We start from the raw sequence: 22,260 nt of genomic DNA, 5'->3' as shown, positions 1-22,260 counted from the left end.
GCTTGGTCCATCGTCTCTGAGAACACACAGAATGTACACTTTAAACGATGACACATGTTGTGGGCGTGTGCTGTGCTGGTGCTGCATGTCGCCAGGCAGGACATCTCCCGGAGTGTGTGCGGGCTGAGGGCTGGTCTAGCTAATTAACTAATTGATTGCTCAATGTGCAACAGTTGTGCAGCCTCGCCCAGCCCGATCAGACTCAATCAGTGTGGGTCGGGCCAGGTGAGGCTGCCTGAACCAACCCTGGGCCCCGTTTCCCGAAAGCATCGTTAGCCTAAGTGGGTCGTAAAGTTCATCGTACGAGCATCGTAGAGTTTTCAGACCCGTTTCCCGAAAGCATCGTTGTGTAACGAACGTCGTTAAAACCCTCGTAGCTAACGAGGGCTCCAGGGGCACTCGTAGAGTGCTAAGAGGCATCGTTACTATAGCCTCAGTGGAGTCACCAGCTGGACATTCCGTGTATTGGATGTATTTTATTCAAACACATCCAATACCACAGAATGTCCAGCTGGAGCAATTTCGCAATATACCCCAAAAACAGTGGTTACCGCCGATGTATTACTCATAGACTACTGTTAGATTTAAGTTACTGACTGAGCGTGGCATCTTCCTACAGAAGGTTCTCCAGAGGACCAGGGAGAGGGTGGTCTCTGGAGAGGAGAACCCCCTCCTACAGAAGGTACTCCAGAGGACCAGGGACAGGGTGGTACCTGGCTGATGAGGCCCGCTCAGCGGGGCCTTGACAGAGAGGCTCTCTGAACGAGCCTATCTCTGGGCACCCCTGCGGTCTCCCCAGAGCTAGGCTCGTTCAGAGCCTATCTCTGGGCACCCCTGTGGTCTCCCCAGAGCTAGGCTCTGAACGAGCCTAGCTCTGGGCACCTGCTCCGACCAGGTTTGATTGAGAGCATATGTTTCTATAGCAACTTACATACCGTGTTCATTTTGGAACGGAAAACCTAGGGTTGCCGCTAACCCTGGGTTAACTTAGCTGGGTAAGTGATAAAACCGGCTTTGTGGAACACCCCTCAGGTTAGTTTGGGCGGATAAGTTGCCATGGTTACTTAGCGGAGATTCCCTTAAGTGACGTTCATGGAACGCAACTCCAGCTGAAAGAAGCCCGGCTAAGCAGAATAAGCCCAGCTTTGCGTTCAGCCTGGTTGATGGAACTCCCCTCGGGTTGCCTCCGCTGTGTTTGTAGCTGATCAGCTGGCAGGCTGAGCACATCACTGGATATTGTCGCTGAATGCAATTATGGCTTTAAAAAGCTCGGAAACAACGTGTGCCGTTTGAGGATGTACTTACAACCGGACAAAACTAAATAATTGGTTGAAATCGTAATGAATGAATGACTGACGGCGATTGTTTACATCGATCTCGTAGTAACCAGTAAAGCCCACAATTCGCGCAAAGCATCACAGGGTGGTGGAAACTTGTGGATACAAAAAACTGTCTGATGTCTGACACATTTTATGAATAAAGTGTTCCCAAAAAGCATTGGACATATGACCCACTATGTTGTGCTCCATGTACCCAATGTTGACAACGTGACATGACATGACTAAGCTACCAACACAAACAAAGAAAGGAAATTGACTACGTGTTGACAGCTGAACGCTGTATCACATCATGAGCTGGCTGTTCTCAATTCACAACATGCATCCATCCAATCTAAATCATGCATTCTGACCAAAACTCATGCACTCCCCACCGCAGTTATTCCACTGATTACTCCACTATCATCATCTCCACTATACCCAACACTGTACGAACGCAAACCGTGGATAAGTCAGGCTACTTGGTGGCTATGGCTAACATCAATTGCAAGAGTTAAGACAGCCGACCACTTGAGTGCAAAAAAACACAAAAGACCTCCCCACTGCACCAGCAAACCTTAAGCAATAAATATCGCGTCTTACCTTTATTTATGTGGCAGTGGTCTGCAGATGCATCCCGTGGTGTCGCCTGCCACATCCATTTAGTTCAACAGGTGATCGCTCTGTGTGTCCATGGTACTACCAACCTGCTCTGGTGCTGTTTACCTTCATGTATTCAGGCTAAAACGACTTGATTGTCTGATGCCTCATCATTGCATCCCAGCCAAAGAGTATCGGTATCAATACCTCATTCGTTGTCCAAGCCAGGCTGGCAGCTCATACAAAAATAAGTAAGGGATAATGTAGAGAACGCCGGTCATTATCGGGAAAATAAGCCCCGACAGGGCGAACCGGGACACCGACGCAAAGCGGAAGTGGCTTGCTTCGCTTGCTTTCCCTGACAGCGGTCATTAGGTGCTTAGCAACGGTCAATTATCAAAAAAACAATTCACCGCCGGAAGTCGGGAAGGCCCATGCAAGTGAACGGAGTGTTCCACAGCACTGAGAAGAGCCGTGTAATAATACATAATATTTAAACTCAAGTTTTTTTTGTCTTTTTAAGTGGTGGGTACAAAGTGAATCTTGACGAAAACTGGTGGGTAGGCCTACTCGGCGTAACCCCAGCGTAAGACGCCTATGGTTACGACGTCTTAAGCATGCAGTGAAAGTATCAGAGGCTCATTGGTTTCTATTGGAAAAATAATACATACACTATATATCTTAGGGACTTATAGACTGTATCTCTGTTGCTGCAGCAGCAGAGTTTATTCTGTCTTGACACTTTATATTGATATTTTGTATTACATTCTTCCCTTAAATGATTGTTTACAGTGATTGTTTTATATGTATTTTTTATGTATGTCGCTTTGGATAAAAGCGTCTGCCAAATACTTAAACATAAATAAACACCTGAAAGTTTTTATATCAGCTAAAACCACCAATCTGTTTCACTGGATTCAGAATAAAACCAAATTCTGTCTTACCCAACAATGTTAGTATTTCAATATTGTTACTTGAACAACTTATTCATGATTCCAATTATACTGTTAAGGAAGTATTGTCTTATACTTTGCCTAAAATTAGACAAAATAGAACATTTCCTTACAAAGACGAATGGGGCCGGGGAACTAAATTTTAACTTAATATAAATAAAATGCAAATATATCAATAAAAATTGGGAATTATACACAAGTTAACATTCAATTCAATTTTATTTATAGAGCGCCAAGACATTACACGTCTCACGGCGCTTTACAGAGTATTGAACATTCAGAGAGAGCCCATGAGTAACAGGGGCGAGGAAAAACTCCCTAGAATTGGAGATACATATAGGAAGAAACCTCGAGCAGATCCACGACTCGAGGGCCTGACCCATCTGCCTAGGGTCAGTTACAGGGCAGTGAGGTTTGTATACATGATAAATGAATAGGTTAGTTAGATGTAGAGAATAGAACATGGTGTTTAGAGCCACCTGGGGTGTATGTTACAAAGAGGTGGGATGGTTACCTAACCAGTATGATAATGCATGAATCCCATTTAGTGTCAGAAAGTTCAAATAGTCTAGTGTAGGGATGAATTGTCATAGGGATTAGGAATTGTCATAGGGCAGTAGTGGATCGCTAGGCAGCGCAGGCCAGGAATCCGGTCAAGGGGACAGCAACAGGCGATGGTAGGGCAGTCATAGGGACAGGGCCGTCGTATAGGGGGGAAAGGTTATGACGATTATAAGGGCCCACAGCCCGCTAGGGCCCACACACAGCCTCTATGAAAAAATTATTATGCATACACTGAACTAATATATATTCATATGAATGAATCTGAATTAAAACAAAGCCACAAATCATACAATATTCTAATTTTAATCATTTCAATAATCCCCTTGGCCCCTTCTTAAAAAATGGTTTGGTCCACACCGCGGTTCGTTCTTCCTCATCGGGAGTGAGCGTGAGCGAACTCCAGCAGGATCGTAAGGATGCCCCCCAAAAAACACAAGTCTGGACACCAGAAAAGAGTACAGAAGGAGGCCAGGAGTAGGAGCGGCAGAGCAGGGGCCCAGGATATCAAACACTTTTTTTCGAAGAATGGTGAGAGTCGTGTCATTTAAATCCCTTCAGTGTCATGTCATCATTTATCACTGGTCCGCATCATAGACTGCATATAAAAGTGTTGCAGGCCTACCTTCAACTGTCTTTGACTCTTTGGGTTAAAAAAAAACTCCTTCAACTCAGTATCCGTCTAGTCCAAAAAAAATGAATAATAAAAATCCCAGCTGCTTCTGCTGCTGCAGACGGTGTGCAGACTGGCTCGCAGTCGGCACCGCGCGCATCAACAGTCATTCAAAGCAGCGGTAGTAATCACACAACCGGACGGTGTAGAAAGTCCCATCAGTTAAAAATACTAAATCCAATTTTCAAATCCATGTTAAAATCGGCAGGATATAGAGCTAGTTAGCTTTAAAAAAGTTGCTAACGGTGTCAAATGTGATGTGTTCAGGTCGGCTCAGTAATATGAATATTAGGCAAAGGTCTATAAAAGGTCATGATATGTTCAAATGTAAAAAAAAAAAATATATATATATATCGTTTTTGGCAAGAAACTTGAATACTACAGTTTTGGTGAAAAACTTGTTTATTCAGCAATATAAAATAGATAGTAAATATGGAATTATGAGCTGTTTAACGTCCTATCTTGAGCTCTGATCATCTTATATGCAATTTAAGTAATAATACAAGTTCTCTTTCGACAGTTTACACTGACTTTTGAATGGTTTAAAAATATTTTTTGCCTGGGAAAGTGAAGCTGTCCACCTAGAGCTAGGTACTAAGAAGCCCATTTAGATTTTGTCCAAGAATAGGTTAGTTCTGCAACAGTTTTTCCATGAAACATAACATTTAATGTTTACTATATATTTAATGGACCAATAAACCTTTATGATCTGCTGCTCCAGAATCAGCAGTGGATGCTTCATCTGAGTTTGACCCCACAGCAGACGCTCACCACCAGCAGTCCAATGATGCCTTTGATGGTGAGTGAGTGATGGAGAGTAGACACTGGTTGGCTGTTTTTGTTTATTAGTGAACTGCTGTATCACTGGCAGTGACTAAGATATTAATCAACACCTTGGCTATTTCAATTATATAATAGCAAAATATAGGCTAAATTTTTTTCTCTCAATTTATGTCACTGTTGCTGTTGACAGAGCCAGGCCCAAGTTCCCAAAGCAAGGCTACTTCAGATAGTGAAGGGAATTGTGAAGCAGATCAAAGCTGTTGCAGTCATGAAACTGCTGAAGACAGTCAGAGCACAGGAAGTACAGAAAGACAGGAAAGAGAGAACGAGGAGGAAGAATATTTAAAATGCGACCCAGGATTAAGGCCAGAGAAGCTCACAGACCATGATTGTGAGATAATTGTCAAAAAGCTAGCCACAGCCACTCAGAGAGATCTGACCTTGATAATGCCAAAGGATTCAGATGGAAAGAAATTTCCAGAGTATTTAGAGTATACAAAGTCAACAAATGGACGGGAAAAACAGAAGAGAGACTGGTTAATGTACAGTGAAAGTGCAAGAGCAATATACTGTGTGCCATGCATGTTATTTTCCTGTGATGGCCTAAAAAAACCATCAGCCAGTGCACTTAACACCAAAGAAGGGTACAAAATATCAGATCTCAAATGGCGGAGAATGTACAACAAATTCCCTGACCATGAAGTTTGCAAGGCGCACAAAACCTGCTACCTCAAGTGGAAAAATCTGAAATACTCTTTGATGGAAGCAAAGGGGATAGACAGCCATCTGCAACAAGAAATCCAACTTGAAGTTGACAGAAACAAAGCTATTCTTGAGAGACTATTAGATGTTACTCTTTTTCTGGCCTCAAGAAATTTGCCATTCAGAGGGAGCACAGAAACGCTTGGTGATGCACGGAATGGTAACTTCCTTGGCAGTGTAGAGCTTTTAGCCAAGTACGATCCTCTGTTGAATGATCATGTGAGAAAAGTGAAGGAGAAAAGACCAAGCACCAGAGTGACCCATTACCTTAGCCCAGAGTCTCAAAATGAGTTCATAGAACTTTGTGGAGAAAGAGTTTTGAAAGAAATACTGAAGGAAAGGGAGTGTGCAATTTATTACTCATTCATATGTGATGCGACTCCTGATGTCTCCCACAAGGAACAGAATGTAATTCTGTTGAGATATGTCGTTCAGAAGGAGAATGATCAGTGGGATGCAACTGAACGTTTCTTGAAGTTTGAAGAATTCAGTGGCAAGACTGGCCATGAAATATCAGAGATGATACTGAAGACATTAGAGGAGCACCACATTGACATTGCAGATTGCAGAGGCCAGGGCTTTGACAATGGCTCGAACATGTCAGGAAAAGTTAAAGGGGTCCAGGCTGAAATAAGGAAAATAAATCCACTCGCTACATATTCACCATGTGCCTCACATACTCTAAATCTTGTTGGAGTACATGCTTCAGAGTCATGTACCGATGTTGCAACATTTTTCGGGTGTTTGAATCGCTTGTACAATATCTTCAGTGCCAGCCCAGAGAGATGGGCCATTCTCAAAGAGAAGACTGGCTGCTCCCTTCACCGCATGTCTGATACTCGTTGGAGTGCCCGCATAGCGGCTGTTAAACCAGTTGCAAATCACTTACCATCTCTCCTAGAGGCCCTGGATAGCATCTTTGCTAGGTGCAGCTTGACTAATGAAGTCAAATCAGAGGTCACTGGTCTCAGGAGTTATTTTACATCTTTTAAAGCCATTGTTCTCCTGACTGTCTGGAAAAAAATACTGCACTCCATTGAAGACAGAAACATAATTCTGCAGTCAGGAAAAATTACACTAGATGTAGAAGCAGCCAATATAGCGGCATTGAAGGAAGAAATGCAGCTCTTTCGCAACTCATGGAATGACTTCCTTGCAGAGGCTTCCCTTATCGCAGAAGCTATGGATGTTCCCACTGGATTTCCAGTCAGCCACAAGCGAAAGAGAAAACGTTTTGCAGATGAGAGTCAGAGGTCAGAAGAAGAGGGAAACCAACAGGAGACAGAATCAAATCTGTTTCGCAACAGTGTGTTCTATGTGGCTTTAGATAACATAATCTGTGCCTTGGACACCCGCTTTCAATCCATTGCAAATATCTGTGAGGAATTTGCTGCAATACTGAAAATCAAGGATTTAAAAGATGATCAGATTCACTCAGTTTGCCATTCATTAACAAGCAAATACAAACAGGATTTTAGTGCTCATTTTGAAAGTGAAGTGCAACATTTGAGGTCTGTTTATAGTGCCACATTTTCAGACTGCCACTCCCCCCTTGAACTGCTGAATTGCATTCATAAACTTCAGCTTCAGAGCATTTTTGGTGAAGTATGTGTTGCCATCCGAATCTTCTGTACATTACCTGTGACTGTTGCAGGTGGAGAAAGGGCGTTCAGCAAACTGAAACTAGTTAAGAACTATCTCAGATCCACAACAAACCAAGAGAGGCTAAATAGCCTTGCTAGACTTTCAATTGAAAGTCAGCTAAGCCGACAATTGGACTTCAAAGACCTCATCAGCAAATTTGCTAACAAAAAGGCCCGGCGTTGGGCTTTCTGATGAGGCTTGTTGTTGTTTTTGATTTTTTTTTAAATATTTGTTACAACAACGTATTCCATGTGCTCTTTTTTTCACTTGCACATTTAAGTTAAGTTAAGTTTAGTTATCAGTGCTTGATTGTTAAATACAATAAAATACCCACACCTATTTGTTCAGTGGTTAATTGAAAATTTATTTGCAATCAGAGGTGTAATAACGTGTTGCAAATCAGGGAAATGAGAATAAGACAATTAATAATACATAATAATACTCTGACTTGTTAAGTCGTTAAATGTAAAAAAGGAAACAAATTTGGCGTATTACACCAGGCACCGTCAAGAACACTGAAAAACAAGAACATTTAAGGTGGCAATGAATGGGGTAGAGGGGCCCACACCGATATTCTTTCAGGGGGCCCAGAATTCCTAGCAACTGCCCTGCATAGGGATGGGACTTCAGGTGCGATGAGGGCCAAATACAAGGATGGCTGATGACTGGTAATGGTTTACCTCACAAGTGAGGTAAGGGGGAAGAGAGAGAGATATATATAGAGTGGGTTAGTATTGCTATACGTTTCATGACGGTTAGTATTAATAAGTGTATCAATGGTACTATATAGTGTTACACTATAGCGAGAAAAGGCAAGATATGTTATATATTGATAATATGATTTATCAAGTCTCAGTTCATAGCCGGGTGAACACATAGTAGTTCAACAGTAATCCCAAAAATTACCCCATTCCAGTTGTCAGGTAAGTGTGGCAGGACCTTTTCCTGTTTATCACACATTTCACGAAGGTGGGCCACACAAAATTGGGTTGGAAAACTAGACTAGCTATACTGTATAGCCACTGTCCATCTGATTGTCTAGTTAGCTAACATATATTACCCCCCCCCCCCCCCCCCCCCACACAATCTGGACTGTGGTCCTAACTTTCACCCCTGTTGGCTTTTACAATCTTTATCTTCATCATTTATTTCAACTTAATCTTATTCAAGTACAGTGTTTCCCATACATAGGCCAATGTGTGGCGCTGCGCCACAGATTGAACAACGAGCGCCACAAATTGATTCCGCTTTTCTTATTTATTTTTACTTGAATTTTTACTTTTTAAATGTAACTCCGCCAGCCCGTAATCGCGCCCCCGTAATGCTGCCAGTCCGACATGTTCCCATTCCGACAGTCCTGTGCGCGTATGCAAATTAGCCATGTGTACGCCAAACAGAAGAAGGGCCCTATCTTGCGACCGGCGCAATTGACTTTCTACACCGACGCATGTGTCGTTGCTAGTTTGCACCCGGCGCAAAGCTGATTTTCCCCCGCAGCAACCAGGCACCACTACACTTGCATGTTAAATATTATGATGTCAAAGATTATTCATACGTGTGAAACTGCATAGAAATAGCGTGTGGATTGTGGGAAAAAAAAAATTCCATAGGGCTGCATGAATGAACATGAATAAAGTATAGTAGGGTTAAAATAATAATAATAACAATTATAGCTGCTGCGCAGCAATGGGTCGGGTCCGGGCTAATTTTGGCAAATTCTGAGCAACAAACAGGAGAATAGGAAGACAGGACAGTTGACCTTATAATGTTCAATTTGCACCAGTTGAGGATTGAACCCACAACCTCTGGAACCAAAGACCATTGTCTATCGCACTGAGCCAATTGGCTAATTGGCAAGTGGCATTTCAACAGTGGCTTCACAAATTGAGTAAGCCATTCACTGTCGTGCAGTCAAAATTTCAGAAATTCAGTCATCTAAACAAAAATCTGATAATACATAAATTGCATCTTGACAGCATGGAAATGTTGGTGATTTGGTTTTAATGATAAGTGTTTTGCTTCATAAGAGAAAATATGATGTTTAAAAATTCCACTCTCACATTGGCTGCAGTTGTTCCCATGAGAGCAGAATTCAAAATGTTCTCAAAAATTCAGTTTTTGAGATAAAATTCTGATATTTGCCAAACTTCATCAACCATGACTCCAGAATATTCTCAATTCTTTTCAGGAAGATTGAAAATGTATTTATCAAGAATTTGATGGTATACGTTTACAGTACTGTTTACAGTCATACGTTTTCATGCACTGTAGGATAAATTTTTGCTTAATCAAAAATCAGAGAAACAAGTTTTGTTGAGGACGGTCTGGAGATGCTCTGTACCAAGTTTGGTGACAATTGAGCAAAAATTGTGGGAGGAGATACATTTTAAAAGTTTTACAGTTATTGAAAAAAACAGAGTGATGGACTTCATAATTTGTAATGAGTTTAAGTGGACTAAAGTTTCAGCAGTATTGAGGCTACATTGTGGTGAAGTTTCAACACTGTAGCATCTACCGTTGGTTTGGTAGGAATTTTTTAAGTTTTTAAATTTAAACGCTTATTGTGCCCCCCCTAGGAGGGGGGGGCACATGTCCTTGGAGTTGAGTGAATCTGGCATGGGACTGGACCTTTGTGCAAAGTTTGGTGAGTTTTCACCCATGGGAAGTATGACTTCCTTGGAAGAAGAAAGAAGAAGAAGAAGAAGAAAGAATTCCTAGGAATACAATAGGTTCCCGGCAGCTTAGCTGCCCGGACCCTAATAATACATTCGAGCAAAGTATATTCCAGGCTTCCAAAACAAAATCTAGTTTTAGGGTAAATGATTGGTTAAATTATTTGGGAAAGAACAGCTGATACAGCGGTAGGTTGTACTTTTAAATCAATGCATCTGAAAACACTGTACAGCAAACACATATGTTCTTGACCCATCATCGTGTACAAGCCCATTACTTTTAGGATTGATGAGTATTTGATCGTGAGAAAACATAGTTTTACCGCGAGTGAGTATTTAATAGAATGAATGAATGCGGGTGATGCTTGGTGCGCGCCCATCTGTCTAGACACACGCAAATTAAACACGTAGGGCCTAAGTGAATGAGAAGGAAATCGAGTCAGTCGACCTGCGATAAGCAGCTGATTCTGAACGAACTCGTCTTCGAGATGGACGTGTTCTAACGCATTTTTAATCCAAAAAATTTTCGAAAATTAAATGGTCAGATATCTATAATATCTGACCATTTAATTTTCGAAATTTTAGGTGAAGCCGAGCTTCCCTTGCAGTCGAGAAGTCGCCACTACGAAAGAATGCAATGCAACTAGCGGGATCTAAACAAACTAAGCTCCAGCGAATTACTACAATGCAGAAGTAGTGGAGAATGGCGAAACACAGTAACTCTAGCCTACTCTCAACCAAAATAAAAATAAAAATAATCGCCACCCGGTGCAGCAGTGTGAACTGCCCCGTTTTTAGAACGTCTCAGCCCGTCTCGTCGCAAGGAGTCGCAAGGAGTTGCGAGTTGCAAGCAGTTGCGTCGCAAATCTTTGGTCTGAACTGGCACATTGAACTGGCACATTGCTACCTGGTCTGTGGGAAACACTGAAGTAGGCCTACGTAATTTTTTCATTTAATTGACAAGCAATTCAATTATGGTCATACTCTTGTTTGCTAGCGGCTACGATTTCAGTACTATTGAAGATCTTTGCTCCTTCTCAACTCTGTGGTAATATTTTTTTCACAAAATACAACAGTAATCCAGTAATCAGTAAAACAAAAGTAATCCCCTGATTCCTATTTTAGACGGTCCGCTCATTTGAGCAGGAACACCAGCCCGGCATCCGTGTTCTCTTCTGTAGACGCGACCTGTCAGCTGTCTCAGCTCAGGCTGCTCATCACCACTCCAAGATGGCGGCCGAATTTCTCGCGTCACAGCAGCCAATGCTGCGTCTACTTATAAGATGTCTATGGTTCCAACTGCTCAAGTAAAATAGTCGATTGGAAAAACAACATGGCCGCCACAGGCTCTGGTGTCAGGGTAAATCACTCTGAGGACACCGTAATAGTTATGAATATGAAATTCACAGGACACGTGTAGACTGGTGCCGGTATCTCACATACCAACAATCGTATTTCTCATGTTTGTAGCGCCCCCTACAGGATCTTTAAAAAAAAAAAAGAAGGCGCAGCACCTGCGCCACGTTTCACCAATATGTATATGGTAGGCACGTATAACCTCCCATGACCTACAGAAAAGCCGCTTGGACCCATGCCCCAAACCCCACCGGAAGTCGGCTATTTTCATTTTTACATACTATTTCCATATAAAATGTTTTTTTCAGAAAAATATCACCTGTAGTAGGCTAGTTAGAGCATTGTAAATATGATCTACTACAGCAAACAGAATGGGTAAAAGTCATTTTATTGATTTTTAGTGAATATTTTCATTTATTAAATGCATACTATTTCCATATAAAATGTTTTTTTAGAAAAATTTCACCTGTAGTAGTTAGAGCATTGCAAATATGATCTACTACAGCAAACAGAATGGGGAAAAGTCATTTTATTGATTTTTAGTGAACATTTTTCATTTACTGAAACATGTAATTGGCAGACGGTCCCTACCGAATGTCAAGCCAATATCGAACATGCGGCTAACTTTTACCCGCTAGTCTAGCGGGTGCAGAGTGCATTTAGTACAGGTTTACAGCTTAGTAGCAGCCGGGTACGTGCTATTGCAAAAACGGGATGTTTTACGGCCGAGACTTTGCACTTTGCTCTCTTTCCAGAAGGCAGTAGTTGGAAGAGCGACCTGACAGGGTGGGAGGGATCATCTAACACTTTCTGCACATTCTAGAATGATAGTCTTAATTGTATTACTGTGGTAGAGTTTATTATATCGTCATCACTATTTGTAATGAAAACAAATGAGGACAGAAGCCATTTGTCTCGTAATAAAGCAAAATATAAAATTAAAATAAAACAGTTGATACCAATTAAAGCACATTTTGAAAGCATATGTTCCAGGCACCAAATTACAGATAACTTGGGCACAAAACACCAGTTTGGTAGCCTGTCACGCACAGGTTAGCTGCTTCATGTATCCGTTGAAAAATGTAATATAAAATGAATAATATAATTATAATATTATTATCTTTAAAGCACGCATTGTGGATTGGGTTACATGGCTTATCCTGGAGGAATACCTCCAGTGCACATAATCACAAAGGCAAAAATAATCAAAGGCCATGAGGCAAAGCAACCGCTCTGGGAAGGACCTGGAAGGTGTACCATCCATCAGGTGACGGTGAACCACAGACCACGCACACGGCCCTGCTGACACCCTGAACCACTTACATTCCCATGGAAGACTCCTGCACCTGGCATCCCAGCAGGACATTCCCTGCTTCTACACACTCGGCCATGCAGGGCACTGAACAGGGAAACAGACAAACCATCAGCTAGAATTACTTCAAGTGTTCCAATGAAATCCATGTGAGAAAAAATAATCCTAATACTAGCATTTCCTTTGACCTTTTTCCCCATGCAGCCATGACACGGCCTTCATTGCTAGAAACTCCCACTCCTCCTGAGCATCCTTATTGAAGCCATGGAGCCAGATCACAGCCAGAACTGTAGCCCACACTTCTGGGCTCACCTAAAAAGAACACAACGATGCATGATGAGAGAAGACCAGGAGAGGGGGATATATCTAAAATGATCTCCTTTTTTACATGAACCACTCTGTACTGATTCTTCTTCTTTCATTCTTTCTCTTGTGATGAAAGACAAACCCAATCAAGTCAATCCAACAGATGTTTGATGTCCCAAACCAGACTATACAACAACACACCGACGCAGGCATTGCACTCTCCACATCCTTGAGGGTCCTTCCAAATACGGCAGCCAGAGCGGACTCCAGCAGCCAGGAGCCAGAGGCCCTCTGGAGGGAGATCATCTGTAGCATGGGGTCCCTTGGAGCCTGGCGAGCCAGATCTTCTGTACCATCATAATCGAGGGCATCCATTTCTACCATGCCCTGACTTGAAAAAAGGGAATTCATGACATCTGGACCTTAAGTAAAAAAAATACAAATAATACATTTTCTGAATCATTTATTATTTTCTGTTGATATATTTAAGTGGATGGTTCTCGACGATTAGATTGTTAATCAAACTTAAAGTGAAATCTGTAGGATTTGCATCTCTGACAGTACCAGTAGAGTCAATGGTTATGTAACTGTTGTCTGTAAAGTGATGCACAGCTCAGCTATCCTTGGTTGGCTGAGCACTAGAATCATCAACAACAACAAAATCTATACAAAATGATAAGTGAAACACTAACCTACCGAGGATATAATCAAAGAGAATATCTGAAATTCACCTGCACCATATGTTTCCATCCCACGCATTGTACCTACACAAATATTGTGAGAAAGAACAAATGCAAAAAGTAAAACATTAACCTTTTTTTTTTAACGACTTCGCCATAGGACCACCTCCACCTCCACCTGAAAAGATATATAGAAAAAATGTAATATACTGTTGATTTATGATTGAGGGATGGTTATAGATAGTTTTCAGAAAAGTGCTTCCGTCGTCCCGGCCCCCCAAACACAGATTAGGTCAACTGTCAAACTAACGTACGCTGGTTATCACTCATGGATGTATAATAAGAAGTTAACGTTACAATGTTAACATAGTAGCCAAGCCGATGCAATGTGGACACAGGCCCTAAGATGCTTAATGATACTTAATATACACTTAAGTAAAAAATGTGGGATTTGAGTCTTCAAATGCTGGATGCTTGTTGCTTGCAGTTGCTCGGCATGCCAACTGTCACATGTTCTCAGTTTGGACACAAGTTTTTCAGAGTTCTAGCAGAGTTTAACCATCCTGGGAGCCCGACCCGCCTCCAAGTGGGCTGCGGTGATGTCCACCTTACTTGCTGTTTGGAGTGAGAAGTTGTCTCATAAATTGTAGGAATATATGCCTATAAAACTACAATACCTGCATTCTTGTGTATGAGATGCATCTCAATGCATGCATAGTATTGCTAAAGTTCTCAACAAATTTATTTGTTATTTTTTGTTCATTGTATGATGTATGTTATGGCGAGTTGGAATGTTTACTTACCACAATGTCTGAGAAGAGGCATGGGCAATGAACACATTGCCATTGCTGTTCGCCCCGACATCCTACAAATCTTCATCCCTAGGGAGAGGAAAGAGGAATTGTGTTAGTCTATTGTGTAAGGAGACAGAGTTAGATAAGCCAATATGGACACACTAAATGCTCTCTACTCCTATGGTCTCTGGTTATTAACCAGCCTCTCTCCCCCTCTCTAAAACCTCTAAAATGTCATGTTTTAGATTGAATATCACCTAGTGCATTATCATTTGGTAGCTCTACAGTACTGTAAGGCCATAGAACAACATCAGTGAAATCACACGTGGTATGTCCCAATTGCATGCATACTATGTGCAACAGTACTTTGTAAGGGTAGCTGCAGTACATACTACAAGTAAAAAGAATAAAATTGATTTGGAACGCAGCTCATGTTTAGTTGTTATGGTGCCCAGACACTTGAGTATCCATTTATGGTGGTATAATTCAATGAAACACAACTTTGGTAACAAAAACAACAAAAGGTAAGGCATCATTTCTGGTTGTAAAAAGAAGAAGGAGTTACGTTTGTTCTTGATTGTTCTTTGCCTCTATATTGGCGAGTTTTAGTCACAGAGAGAGATAGGATTTAAACTTTTCAGTGGAGTCTCAGCTTTCATTTTGATATTTGTGATTTATGTTTGTGTAGATCAAATAGTGTTATAATAACGCTAATTCTGTACATGTGCACATTTAAGAAATACATAACTCCTTTTGTTACATGCTACTTATCTTATTCAAATTAATAATAATATTTAATTATATTTAGTGTAGCTATGAATGGTTATGATAGCCTAAAACTTGAGATTCTAATCTTACTTAAATCTTACTTAAATCTGGGTTTAACAGGACTGCTTTCTCATGTGTTAAAATGCCCTTAAAACATCTTTGAAATTGTGGGGAAGGGGCTTTACCCGGATACGGGCCATTTTGGGATGAAGAGGTTAAACGCTTTGAAGACGTTCTGCATCTTGCTAGTTTCTAGGATCATACTCATATAATATATCTATTATAATGCTTGCGTTGTCTGTGTCTATTTTGAAATCGTACTCCTATACCACATCTATTATAATGCTTGCGTTGTCTGTGTCTCTTGTGAATGCAGTACAGATGTTAGAGTGCAACCATAGTGACAGAAAGACAGAGCAAGAGGGTAGACAGACAGATGGTTGGATACTAGACGTACTCGGTGCCGGCACATTTCTGCGCAGAAGAGGCCCTTGTATAGCCTCCCCGCTGCCTTTGTTCACGGCAATGAAGGCGGTGAGGGAGCTGCTCACTCCTGATTGGACGCTGACTTCGACCACCTTTTCCTTTGCATTTACTTGGTCGCTAAGGTCACCCTGTTCGCTTGCCTCCGCCTCCAGAGAGCGAATCAGGGTCCGAGCCCCCAGTCGGTGGGCTGTCAACCTACAGAGAGAGAGTGAGAGCGAGAGAGAGATGTTTGCCCCACGTATTGCTATAGTGATGATATAGTTAGAGACACTCCTTGGTCATTCTTATTCTCACATGACATCAAGAGAAATTTAACCAATGAGGGACCGTTGGCTTACCCTGTGTCCTCTGTCGGCTTGAGGCTGAACTTCAGCTGATTCTGAGTAGGATGATCTGCCAAACTGTACTTCACCGTCACACAGCCCTCTGCATCCCCAGAGCTCTGCGGGAGCACACAATACTTAATATAAGGATATATTAACAAAACATATTAGTATGTAGGTGAATTTATTCTTTGACACATATTATACCTCTCCAGTGAGCTGGGCATAGATCAATGACCTCTGACCCTGGAAGAGGTTTGTGAGGGGCGGAGTAAGTGGAGTGACAGACACACCAGCAGGCACATCCCATGTGACAGAGATGTCCACCACAGCCGGTTGCAGAGCGAAGCGCAGGGACTGCATCACCTTGTGGGCGGTTAGAAGGAGAAGATTGTAGTATCACAGTTAAGCCGAGCAGTTTCATACAGAGACAAAAAAGTATTTATTTTGACTCCCTTCCGTTGCCTCCCGGGTCCTTGTCTTACTTTGGACTGCATTCTGTCGGCACCAGTGATGAACTGGGCGTGGCCCCGTCCTTCTTTGGCCAACCCATTGATGAGGGCCGTACTGGCTCCCCCGCCAATACCAAAAGAGAAGCACCTACAGTATATCAAGACACGGGTTTAAGGGCACAGAAGCTTTGCTACTAATACCTATTTAATCTGCTAAGCCCCATTCAGGACACGCAAGAGTAAATTAACTTTAAAGTCAACCTTCAACCTATTTGATCAAGCATGGAAACCAATGAGCCATGCTTGATTTCACTTCTCTAACAAGAATTTTATTTAAATTGGCTTACACTATATAATATGTTTTTTGCATGAGTCCTTGTTAATTATGAATAACTGGATGATAAAGGATGATGGCCAATGCAGACTATTAGTGGTGCAACGGAACAACCCTCACGGTTTGGGACACACGTGATCCGCAGATCAGCTAACTATGCAAAAACTTTTTTAAAAAGTTGTGTGTTTCGATTACCTTTATACATTTTTTCATAATCACAGTTTAAGTTCCATGTCGGCTTAGTTTTCAGTTGGTCTCATTGATTTACATTGAGGCAGTAGCGCGAGGACGTGCAGGCAGTGTTCCCAGATTGGGCACTTTTCCCGCTCAATTTGACTACTTTTAATCACTTTAGGCTGGAAAAATGAGCATTAGGCGAGTACATTAAATTTCAGCTGGTTTTAAAAAGAACTGGCGGGATTATTATAATTCTTTCTACAAACATCAATCAATACCATACCTGTCATATGGCATATCGTTTGTGCAGCTAGTTAAGTTTTTCTTTTATGTGGACAGCTATTTCTATTTTATTTACTATCCATGTTTAAAAGAAGAAGGAATAATGCCTCAGTTTGCACTTTATATTGTTTTAAAATATTTCAATATTTAATTTATAAATTGGAGTTAAGTTTTTATTTTATGTGGACACAAGCTATTTTTTTATATTTACTATGCTTAAAGGAAGCAGGATTATTACCTAATTTTTCACTTTATTTAGTTTTTACACATTTGTATATTTTATTTTAAATAGCCTGTTATTCTACCCTGGAAATCCAGAGTTCTCGCGAGAGCACAATTTGAATTTGCCCCTTGAGTTGGGCCATTTTCATCACTCGTTGCCAGACCCTCAGCTTTCTAGATGTGGGTCTGGATTTCCAGGCTACTGTTATTCACTGTTGAAGTTGAAAATAAAACAAAAAAAGCAATTGAAAATTAAGTCACATTTGTCTTGTTATCTTTTTTGTTGTTGTTGATCCGAAAATGATCCGACCCGTGACTCAAAAACCGTGACACGATCCAAACCATGAGTCTTGTGATCCGTTGCACCCCTACAGACTATGGATGTGTAGAGAGCTGTCACGCACGCATGTGTGAACATACTCAAACCAAGACTAAAACCACACACAACTTCTTTCAAGCATTGTGGAAATAACTGAGGTTTAGCAATGATTTAAGTATACAGATCACACACACACACACACACACACACACACACACACACACACACACACACACACACACACACACACACACACACACACACACACACACACACACACACACACACACACACACACACAAAATCAACTAATATGACCCTTGTGCAGTGCACGCCCAACCTGTGAGTACTGGAATTCCTCTTCACCACATCTATCACTGCCTTGGTGTTACACACCTCACCGTCAGTGAAGACAAACAGCTACGGAGAAAAGACAACATGAGATTAGTCGTGAGTGACCAACATAGTTCTACAGAAGGACATGAATGGCTCATCAATCAAGCTCTACTAAAATACATTCAGCTAGAGGTGCAGCAGGTTTCAACCAGGGAGAGTGAACAACCCACAGGCCTAGAAATGCCATGAGTCAGAGTTCAGTGAACTGCATAACTCTTGAACCGACTAGCCAACCAACTAGATTTGTATCTGCACACAACTGGTGATGGTAATATGCAAAATAATAAACCACATTATTTAGAATGATTGACTAGTTAAAAACATATACACACGGTACATATGGTCACAATCCTACTGTTCTGGTGGTTAGCTGGTGGGTAACTGGTTGTCATGGTAACTGTGGGAGTGGCTCCCTTGATTGGCCTTGATAATGGTCACCTGACGGATCCAAAATGGCGGATAGAAACAAGATCGCTGCTGAATAGACAGCGTGGTTCCCAGACTTGGTTACACTCAATACCCACAGAAAGACTATGTGAACCCTATTCGCCTTAACACAAGGACAGGATTAAGGATTCCTAAGGGGGGAACATGACCGCCCCTTTGTCGTGTATGTTTGTCAAGTGTTATTCTATTTTATATGTCAAACCATAAGCAAACAGGACAGGCTAGTGTTTACCCCAACACTTGGGCTATCCCTCACTGCTCACGTGGCCGGAAGCTATTTGCCTGCCAGCTGTGGTTTGTTACCACTTATGTGTCTTGACTCCTGCCTAGACAGAGAGCCGTTTTGAATATATCAGTGGGGTCGTGACACACGGTACATACACAAAGAGTGTGTGTGTGTGTGTGTGTGTGTGTGTGTGTGTGTGTGTGTGTGTGTGTGTGTGTGTGTGTGTGTGTGTGTGTGTGTGTGTGTGTGTGTGAGTCATACTTGTCTTGGCTGACTGGGGATGCAGGGCTGCTTGAAGATATGCTGAAGTGGCTCAAGAATTTCTGTTCCTCCCATGTCAGCCTTCAGGTCCTCAATCACCTTCAGAGCTTCATCCATCGTCTGCTGGCTGTACACTACACTCTGCCTGCACGCGCGCACACACACACACACACACACACACACACACACACACACACACACACACACACACACAGTAGAATTTGATTGATTGAGCCATTCATGCTCTTCTGTAGAACTATGTTGGTCACGACTAATCTCATGTTGTCTTTTCTCCGTAGCTGTTTGTCTTCACTGACGGCGAGGTGTGTAACACCAAGGCAGTGATAGATGTGGTGAAGAGGAATTCCAGTACTCACAGGTTGTGAGTACGTGCACTGCACAAGGGTCACATTAGTTACGTGTGTGTGTGTGTGTGTGTGTGTGTGTGTGTGTGTGTGTGTGTGTGTGTGTGTGTGTGTGTGTGTGTGTGTGTGTGTGTGTGTGTGTGTGATCTGTATACTGAAATCATAAGCCCATAAGCGAAATGATCAAAACAATTGATGTAAATTAATGACTTCATGGCAAGCATGGCTTACGGGAAGATGTGGGTGTAACTGGAACCAAAGCTGTAGATGTTGAAATAGCAGCCAATCGGAAGGCTCTTCAGCAGGAGAAGCAGTGTTTCCTAAAGTTTGGCAACAGCATACCAGTGAGTAGGTGCTGAAAAATCATCATCTAACAAAAGATGTCAAAAGGGAATTCAATAACTGATTAATAACATCTGCTACATGCCTTGGCACTATCAATGCGAATCTGACTGCGATCTGCATTACTCATGGCCGAGCTCATGCTTCCAGAACGATCGATCACAAACACAAACTCCCCAGACTTGGTCATCAGTGACATCATCGCTGGTGGGAACTCGGGGTACAGGCTGACCATGACCACTGGGTCGCCCATCAGAGAACCTGCGGGGCAGGACGCCAGAACCTGTGTCAGATCCTGCTCTGAGACAACTGTTGAATGGCAGTATTTGAAGACATTGAAAGAGGTTTTTTTTTACATACCAGGCTCAGCAGACGCACGGCCCGCCTCCACCACAGCCGTGGGCAGGTGGGAGTCTTTGTAATACAACAGCAGCTCTACATCCCGGTCAAACTTATGTCCCGCAGCCAGCTTGACCTGACAACAACAGACAGTACAGAGTTACAACAAACTGTTTTCTTAAATGCCCCACACACCGTGGACTACAGGTGTGTGGAGATACGGAGATACTAGGCACAAACACACACACCGTGGCCTGGGTCTGCTGTTGGTTGAGGTACTGCACCGGGTCCAGGGAGCAGTTGGACTCTACTTGAGTGATGGGCCGTGGAGAACAGACACTGGCACAGAGAGACAGACTGTAGGGCACCAGACTGGCCGGTACAGAGGTGCCCGGGACACAGCTTACGGTCCCAGGGCTGCCATTACTGCCTGTTGAACAATCAAACAAGATGAAAATGAGTTGAATAACCAACCATATGAGATGTTGAATGACCATGTTGAATGATAATGTTGAATAACCAACCATATGTTGAGAAAACATCTTGAATAATCATATATGCTGAATAATCATGTTGAATAATCATGAGATGCTGAATAATCATGTTGATTGCTCATATGCTACTATGAATAATCAGGTAGAATGAGCCTGTTGAATAATCAGGTTGAACCATGTTTTTGGCTCCTCCTCACCCAAAGGCTGATAGCGTGGGTTGAGCACGGCAGGCAGGCAGAATCTCAGGCCGTCGTCAGCCTGCACTTCGAGCTCAGTGACGTACTCCAGCCTGATGGAGGCGCTCTCCCCTGGAGGAAGGCTGCCCACGCTCAGGGAGAACACGTCCGGGCTCTGCTCACTCTCCTCCAATAGGAAGGCCTGCTGGCCCCTGGTGAGCGCGTCGTCATACTCCTCACGAGCCTGCCGTAATGGGGAGGGTTGGTGGTGGTTGAAAACGTTGTTATTCAGTCGAGGACAAAAGAAGTCTTCAAACGAATGCTGTCACAGAGAAACAAATGTGTCGTGTGAAAATTGTGAAACCTGTCTGGCGAGATTCTTCCTCACCTTCTGCTTCTCCCGCACTTCGGCGACCACCTCTGACTGGCCGATCTTGGCGCTGAAATGGCAGACGGCGGCATCGCCGGGCAATGGGAAGACGAAGACAGCCTCGATGGGGCTCTGTTCTTTGTTCTCGTACAGCAGGGTGGCAGCGACCGTCGCCACGTGATCTCGCACTGTGACCTCCACATCGACGCTCTTCAGAGGAACTGTTCAACACAGAGCCTAGAAAGTCTCACAGACCATACAAAACATTCTCTAGAGTCACGCAATGACCCTTTTTCTTGTTGATAATGTTCTTTAAGTTCTTGAAGTTCTCTTCAGTTTTTAGATTTAACTATTGATGATTATTAGGGACCGAGCCAAACATGGCAAGGTCCCTATTGAAACCCTCATGTTTATTATTATTAGGGACCGAGCCAAACTTGGCAAGGACCCTATTGAAATCCTCATGTTTATTCTTCTTCTTATTATTTTACCTCATCTTCGACTGCATTTTTCCCCCCCTGCACATATTCGAAAACTCATTTTTATTTGGCACATTTTGTGGGACTGGTGAAAAATTTGATATTCTAGCCCTCAAATTCACATTCGCCCCTAGGTGGCGCTATACCAACTATGCCAAAATTTCAACGTTTGCACAAGCATAACTCGTCACCGGTTGGACCTAAACTCATGAAACTTTGCACACATATGCAAATCCTCATAATGAACAAATTTGCAGATACTAACTTAGCACTTCCGGTAGCCAGATCTCCCGCCATTTTGAATTTAGTTAAAAACAGTAAATTCCCCAAGAATCCCAGGTTTTTCGACTTTGACAAAAATCCTTTGGCACATATCATCTATGGCCCATTATCTTCAATCTGACATAAGGATTAGTCTGTAGGATAAATTTCAAAGTACCCATGAGCCATTGAGTTCAAAAAGGGGTGTGTTTTTCACCCCAAAAATAGTAAATTGCACATATCTACATTAATTGGACTCCTATGGTGTTGGACCTCTCTACTAAAGTTGTTCATAATCAAATTCTGAACAAGAATAATTCAACATTTTT

The 22,260-nt window shown here is 42.3% G+C and overlaps 2 protein-coding genes across 4 annotated transcripts in view; one reads left to right on the top strand and one right to left on the bottom strand.

The window, feature by feature from the left end:
* Positions 1-5,333: 5,333 nt before the first annotated feature.
* On the top strand, positions 5,334-6,979 carry LOC311342486 (zinc finger MYM-type protein 1-like; the record flags this gene model as incomplete). Its single annotated transcript, XM_084467305.1, has 2 exons — positions 5,334-6,247; positions 6,976-6,979. The coding sequence occupies 2 exons, from the start codon at positions 5,334-5,336 to the stop codon at positions 6,977-6,979; spliced, it is 918 nt and encodes a 305-aa protein (XP_084323431.1).
* Positions 6,980-11,831: 4,852 nt separating this feature from the next.
* LOC311342572 (von Willebrand factor A domain-containing protein 5A-like) overlaps positions 11,832-22,260 on the bottom strand; it is a 49,374-nt gene continuing 38,945 nt past the window's right edge. The window contains exons 3-19 of one of the 3 annotated variants that reach the window (XM_084467406.1): positions 21,210-21,412; positions 20,843-21,065; positions 20,400-20,581; positions 20,173-20,287; positions 19,898-20,073; positions 19,702-19,790; positions 19,106-19,250; positions 18,116-18,195; positions 16,475-16,589; positions 16,197-16,355; positions 16,005-16,108; positions 15,638-15,861; positions 14,422-14,499; positions 13,670-13,702; positions 13,140-13,360; positions 12,821-12,944; positions 11,832-12,719 (exon numbers count right to left, since the gene is read on the bottom strand). In XM_084467406.1, the coding sequence (XP_084323532.1) occupies positions 12,640-12,719; positions 12,821-12,944; positions 13,140-13,360; positions 13,670-13,702; positions 14,422-14,499; positions 15,638-15,861; positions 16,005-16,108; positions 16,197-16,355; positions 16,475-16,589; positions 18,116-18,195; positions 19,106-19,250; positions 19,702-19,790; positions 19,898-20,073; positions 20,173-20,287; positions 20,400-20,581; positions 20,843-21,065; positions 21,210-21,412 (2,351 nt within the window). In that variant the 3' untranslated portion in view covers positions 11,832-12,639. Of the gene's footprint in view, positions 12,720-12,820; positions 12,945-13,139; positions 13,364-13,669; positions 13,703-13,751; positions 13,797-14,421; positions 14,500-15,637; positions 15,862-16,004; positions 16,109-16,196; positions 16,356-16,474; positions 16,590-18,115; positions 18,196-19,105; positions 19,251-19,701; positions 19,791-19,897; positions 20,074-20,172; positions 20,288-20,399; positions 20,582-20,842; positions 21,066-21,209; positions 21,413-22,260 lie in introns of those variants that run through there. The other 2 variants (XM_084467405.1, XM_084467407.1) reach the window with 2 other exon arrangements.

This window comes from Micromesistius poutassou (genome assembly GCF_964030765.1).
Source record: "Micromesistius poutassou genome assembly, chromosome: 4".
NCBI lineage: Eukaryota > Metazoa > Chordata > Actinopteri > Gadiformes > Gadidae > Micromesistius > Micromesistius poutassou.
The sequence above is the reverse complement of the archived record's forward strand: the minus strand, read 5'-3'. Positions and strand labels throughout refer to the sequence as shown.